A 6148-nucleotide genomic window follows, 5' to 3' on the forward strand; every position below is an offset into this window, starting at 1 on the left:
TCTGAGATTATTTGAATATATTAATAATTGCAATTAGTACAGTAAATTATGGCAAACAACTATTTCCAGGAAACTGTCATGTTCTTCTTGTTTCATTATTGATGTCTGTTTTTTGGTTTTCCTCTCTTTTTTGTTTTGTTGGATATCTGTTATTTGGTTTTTTTTCGTTTTTTGTTTTGTTCATTTGCAAAATATAAAATATATTGTGGTTTTAGAAGTTATAAAAAAAGCTGCATTAATATGTCTTTAGTTCTTGTTTGTTTGTTACATTAATATTATAATTTCTGTCTTTTGTTTACTTTTTAAATAATTTATGTTTTATGTTGTTGCTGTTGTTGTTTCATTTTTTCTTTTTCAATTTAATAAATGAAATTATAAACAAACTATTGTGAAATGAATAAGATAGTCCCTTATCCTGCCGTAGTAGCTGAAAATGATTTTTTGGTTTTGTTCTTCTTCGTCTTGTTGTTGTTATTTCTGTTGGTTTGTTGTTCTTCTGGTTTTCTTTTAGTAAATAAGGCTAAATGTTCAATTCTTTTTTTCTTCCAGTATTACTTTTCTTCTCTTTTTTGTTTTACTTAATTTAAAAAATTTTGCATTTCTTATTTGAATTTCTTTTATTTTTTGGTTTTTGTTTGTTTGTTTTTTGTTTTCATTTCAAATAATCCTTAATGGAAAACGAGGTAGGATTTTTGTTGTTGTTGTTGTATAAAAAATTTATTGGTTATTTTTTTGTTCTTGTTGTTCGTGTTATTTCAAACTTTATTTTGTAGCATATTTGCTTGTGTTTATAGTAAAGAAAAACTGAAATAGAATTAAATTTTTGTGATTTTTGGTTTTAAATAAAAACTAGAAGACAAAATAACTAAAACGGTTTTAATTGCAATACAATTTTGTATGATAAATTTGAGAGGAATTTTGAACTTCTATTGGCATATTTGGTCATGCTACTTTAATTTCTCTTGAAGTCAAATTGGTATCGCATAAAAAAATGTCCAAATTATACCCATCACTATGTATCAACTGTTGGATTGCTACAAAGGACCTAAAATCATTGACACCATACAAAGTTGGTGATCGATGAGCACACACAAAAATAAATGTTTACTGTCGTATGTTATCTGTCCACAATTAGCGGCATAGATTTATATTGTCCGTAATTCTACGCCTATAGGCTAGTGTTGTATTTTTGAAACATACAATTTGGAGACTCATTTTGATAAATACAAAAATAATAATTATTACTATAATTATAAAATGAGAATATAGACATGAATAAAATATGTTTTATTGTGAAAAGTTGTTTGCGAAATTATTTAATTTCTAATACTCCTCGAAACTATGATTTCAAACGAAGATCAGTTCTCTCAATTGTATTCCTTAAAAACTATAATTGTTAATTTTTATGTAATTGAAACCGATTTAGTTACTTTTTTTTATTTATTGATTTTGTCAAATTCACTTTCATTTTGGAACCAAACATAATAAATGAAAATAAAAACAAAAAATAATGTACGTGTTTTTTTTTTATTGTGAGCATTTCAACTAAATTGTCCACGATCTGTAATTAATATATATTTGTTTGTTTTGTTTTTTTTTTTACACTTAAAGATTAACATATAAATAGAAATGTATATAAATAATTTGCAAACTATTGTTTCTCTTAAACTTACAAATAAACAACTTAATCGCTTAAAATTATAATGTTCAAAATAAAATACAAACATTTTTTAGAACTTTACAGATTCGCTGAATGGTTTTTACTTTTGCGATTGGATTTTTCTCATTTAGCTGTCGATTTTTTTTCTTTTTGATTTTTTTTTATTTCAAATTTTGGCAAACAAAGAGGAAAACAAATGTAAAACGTTGTCTGTTATTTTGTTTCTACGTGGTGTTAATGTGTATTTGCTTTTGTATGGTATTTTTGCTTTATCCAATTTTAATTCTATTTTACTGATTTGTTTTTTTTTTCGAGTTTATTCTGGTGTGCAAATAAAAAACAATATCACACACACACGAAGTGTCGATTGTTAAGATTTCGCTTTGAAAATATTATTATGTCTATCGTTCATTGTTCATTCGTTTCATAGTGACAATAACGACGATGAGTGTGACGATTACGACGACGATGACATTTTTTTTTTTTTTTTTTGACTATACGTACGTAGTAATAATTATCTTTATCGTTATAGTTAGTAGTAGTAGTATTAGTAGTTAATATAAGATTTTTGTTTCATTATTATTAAATTTTGTTGTGGCTGTGGTTGTGGCTGTTGTTGTTGTTGTGGTGGTGGTGCATATATGAGAACTTGTCCAATATACAACGTCCTTTGAGCATTGCTACGGCGACGATTTCTATGTTGTCTCTAGACCCGCAAGATCTCACATGCTTTGTTATAGCAAATTGCAATCCAATCGGGTTGCGTTGCACCCCATTGTATTTGATTGACTTCACCTTCGGCGGCTGTGTACGCTAAAATTGGATCCTCGATTGCACGTGGCATTTGCTGTATATCCCAGATCAGTGCTTGGTGATCGTCACCGGCAGTGCATATATGACAGGAACTAAAAAAGAAATAAAAAAGGGTATTATAAATTTTGCAAACACAAAAAGGTGCAATGGGTCGGTTCAATTTTTAACTGTTGTGCAAATCTATTTATGAATTCAAAAGTTCGCATATCGTCACAATAAAACAATACTCAAAAATATATATAAATGTTTAGTTAAACATGTTTAACAAAGATACAATGTTGTTGTCATGGATTGAAATGCAGCATCAGAAAATTAAAAATTGTCCTTATTAATACTTAGAAATAAATTATATATTAATTGCCGTTGTAAAAATTACACATTGTTTAATCGTAACTGTGTGATTTCAAATTCAATTGGCAACTGAACTCCAAAGTGTCATCCTTTTTGTTTGATTGGAGTTTATACTTTATTCTAAGCTTTGGTGGTTAGTTGAGTGGTCATTTGTGTTGCAGAAAAAGAAATATAGAGGCTTTAGTGCACCATAAAATTGGACGAAAAAAATTTTTGGGAGCTAAACCGAGCTGAACCGATTTTCACAAAACTTAGCACACATCATTCTAGGATCAATTCAGTACGCTATGCCAAATTTCGTGCAAATCAAAAGAAATGTAGGGGCTTTGGTATACCATTTACGTAAAATAGGAGAAAATACATATGTGAGTTATATATATAAATCTGAACCAATTTCACGAAACTTAGCACACACCTTTCTAGACTCAATTCATTCTATTCTATGCCAAATTTCTTGCCAATCGAAAGAAATGTTGCGGCTATGGTTCTCCATTTACATAAAATCGGACGAAAATATATACAGTAGGGTGCAAATTAATAGCAGTTCAGTACTGTTTCTTAATATATGCGCGATATTTTATAAAATAATGGTAAAATTTGATTTCTTTCTACATTTTTTAATCGCTATTTTGTTCCATACTTTATGCTATTTCTATTTAAAGAATGAAAATAATCTGAAAAATTTTACCGATATTTTTTGTTTGCCTTTCTCTTATGTTCGCTTGCATAATAATAGCAGTGAAGTAAGAAAACGTGTAAAATCGCATTAATATTCAAGTTTTTAGTTTGTTTTTGTGGTCGGAATATTTTTAGCTTATAATAATTTTTAAAAAAGTTATGTTAAAAAGTTTTGGAAAAAAGTGCCGCGGAAAACACTGACCAAAAGAAAAACGAGAATTCACTCAAAAATTGACTTCTGAAGGAAAAACTTACAAATTTATACAAGATGAGGTTGGCTGTTTTGCGAAAATTATATCTAATGCTCTTCCAAACCAGAAACGCGTGGGCGAAATAGAAAAATCTCTCAATTTGAAGAAAAAGGAATCTTAAGAAGAGTCCGAGATGAGCCCAAATCATCTATTACGGAATTGAAACAAAAAATTAACCTTGAGTTCATGCATGTACAATCAGGAGACTGTTGCTGCATCACAATTTGTATGCTAGATCTCCCAGAAAAGTACATCTACTTAAAAAAAAATACATACCTTCAAAAGATTAAAATTTGCAAAAAAAAGCACCTCTGTTTAAGTGGCCTAACATTTTATGGACTGATGAGACCACAGTGGTTTATAATTTAATTTAAAGAGAGCAAAGCAACTAATAAATAAGTGAAAAAAAAACTTTTTTTTTAAATTCTTTTGTTTATAAATCAAGAACACCAAAATGGTATGTTCAATATAATAACTGCTATTATAATGCACGCTACTGTATGTGAGCTATATGTAAATCTGAATCGATTTTCACAGAACTTAGCATAAATCATTCTAGACTCAATTCAGTACCCTATGCAAAGTTTCGTACACATCGAAAGGAATGTGTGGGCTTTGGTGCTCCATTTACATAAAATCGGACGAAAATATATTGGAGCTATTTTTAAATCTAAACCGATTTTCACTAACTTCAATAGGGTACGTCCTTGGGCCAAATAAATCAGCAGTTCCAAATTTCATTAAAATCGGATTATAAATGCGACCTGTACTTTGTTTAAAATTTAACATCAACAGAGGGGCAAGCATAAATCAACTCAGAAAGTGATTCTATGCATATTTTTTTGCATCTTACAAACATGTGCACAAAGAAATGTTTCACTTCTACCCTCATAATATTATAAAATCCGATAAATATTTACCTGTGCGGCGCCCACGCAATACCGTTGACACACGCTCTATGATTGCTCAGTCTTGCAACAGGTGTACAAGGAACACGGACATCTAATATTATAACTTCACACGAGTCCATTGCTACGGTGGCCAAGTAATTTGGATCCTGTTTGTTCCATGCCAAACGCAGTAAAGCAGTATGTGTGGGATCCTATCGTTGAAACAAACAAAAAACTCATTATTTGTCATCACCGCAGATGTCCAAATGCAATTAACTAACCTCATAAATAATTGTTGAATGCTCCAAATGTCTTAAATCAAACATTCGTACTGAACCATCAGCTCCGACTGAAGCAAACATATCACGACCACCACCGGCCCGCGAAAAGGCAATATCGTATACCTCTTTGTCGTGGGCTATCAGTTGTGTTTTTACATGTCCAGCCACATACACGCGACCATGTGGTTGTCCCGTCTCTAAACCCCATATTGTACAGGTTGTGTCTATCGATGAAGTACCAACTAGATTTGGATCAACTTCGTTCCAATCGAATGAAGTTAATGGTGCACAGAAATCACTGTTTTTATTATTGTTTAGAACACATTCCAAGCGGGTATCTGGTTCACCGGCGCGCCAAACACGTAGGTAATCACCACTTGTGGCTAGAAGATCGGGATATATGCCCTTGGAATCGGGTATCCACATAATTTTTGTTGTGGGATATGGATGATCGAAAGTGCTAAAATATAAAAATGTTTTGAAAATTCAGGCATTTGGAAAGACAACATTAAATTTGTGAAATTACCTTTTAGCACTAAATTCGCTGGTCTCCTCATCCAGACTTATAATTTGCACTTTATTGTTGTATTCTTCAATGAAACTCCCCAGAGCCAGACGAAATCGTTTGTCTGGTCGCACACTCCAGTTCATCGAATATAATGGCCATGGTGCCAAATATTTGTAGATTTCCTTCCGTTTTCCGGCGGTTGCAGACATAACTATACCTGTAGATTGAAAATCCAAAGATGAAATGATAGAATACTAATAAAAATAATAGATACTTTAAATTTAGAATAGAACTAATTGTTGTGCCACTGATTGCCAAATAATACGTCATAAACTAAATATAATGATAATGAATCAATTATATTTTACAAAAAAATCCTATTTCCCAAATTACTTTCAGACTCATTGCTAGACAGTTCTGTTTGGTCATCCTGTAGTTAGGTTAAGTTTTTGGATGTATAACAGCAGCATGTTGTTATTAGGCTACTCGAAGTTTTCCTAGACCATTTAGATGTACTAATGGATTCATTCCATATGAACATTATAAAATTAATTAAAATCCATGTGGTCGTAAATAGAATCGCAGACAACAATTATTTATTCCTTTGTCTTAGCTGAAAAAATATAGAAGCAATCGCAAAATATGCAATGTAACTAAGATTGTTTCTGTTTACACCACGGTCAATGGCATCGCTGCAACAAAAAAAATAAAACACA

General features: G+C 30.9%; 1 protein-coding gene across 1 annotated transcript; it reads right to left on the reverse strand.

Annotated features, from left to right (window-relative positions):
* Positions 1 to 2225: 2225 nt before the first annotated feature.
* LOC133326999 (DDB1- and CUL4-associated factor 7) lies at positions 2226 to 5667 on the reverse strand. Its single transcript, XM_061535606.1, has 4 exons — positions 5451 to 5667; positions 4925 to 5384; positions 4674 to 4855; positions 2226 to 2565 (listed from the first exon to the last, which is right to left on the reverse strand). The coding sequence occupies exons 1-4, from the start codon at positions 5639 to 5641 to the stop codon at positions 2367 to 2369; spliced, it is 1032 nt and encodes a 343-aa protein (XP_061391590.1). The 5' UTR covers positions 5642 to 5667; the 3' UTR covers positions 2226 to 2366.
* Between the last annotated feature and the right edge of the window lie 481 nt (positions 5668 to 6148).

This window comes from Musca vetustissima, unplaced genomic scaffold (assembly GCF_032173495.1).
Source record: "Musca vetustissima isolate MV318-11 ecotype Yass unplaced genomic scaffold, APGP_CSIRO_Mvet_v1 utg237142, whole genome shotgun sequence".
Taxonomy (NCBI): Eukaryota; Metazoa; Arthropoda; class Insecta; order Diptera; family Muscidae; genus Musca; species Musca vetustissima.

What these genes read in the sequence shown, in the direction of transcription:
- LOC133326999 (XM_061535606.1), bottom strand. Translation starts at nt 5,641, where the DNA reads ATGTCTGCAACCGCCGGAAAACGGAAGGAAATCTACAAATATTTGGCA. An exon ending in AGCGAATTTAGTGCTAAAAG is followed by an intron (nt 5,385 to 5,450) that starts GTAATTTCACAA and finishes TTTATATTTTAG; the next exon opens with CACTTTCGATCATCCATATC. An exon ending in ATTCAACAATTATTTATGAG is followed by an intron (nt 4,856 to 4,924) that starts GTTAGTTAATTG and finishes TTTCAACGATAG; the next exon opens with GATCCCACACATACTGCTTT.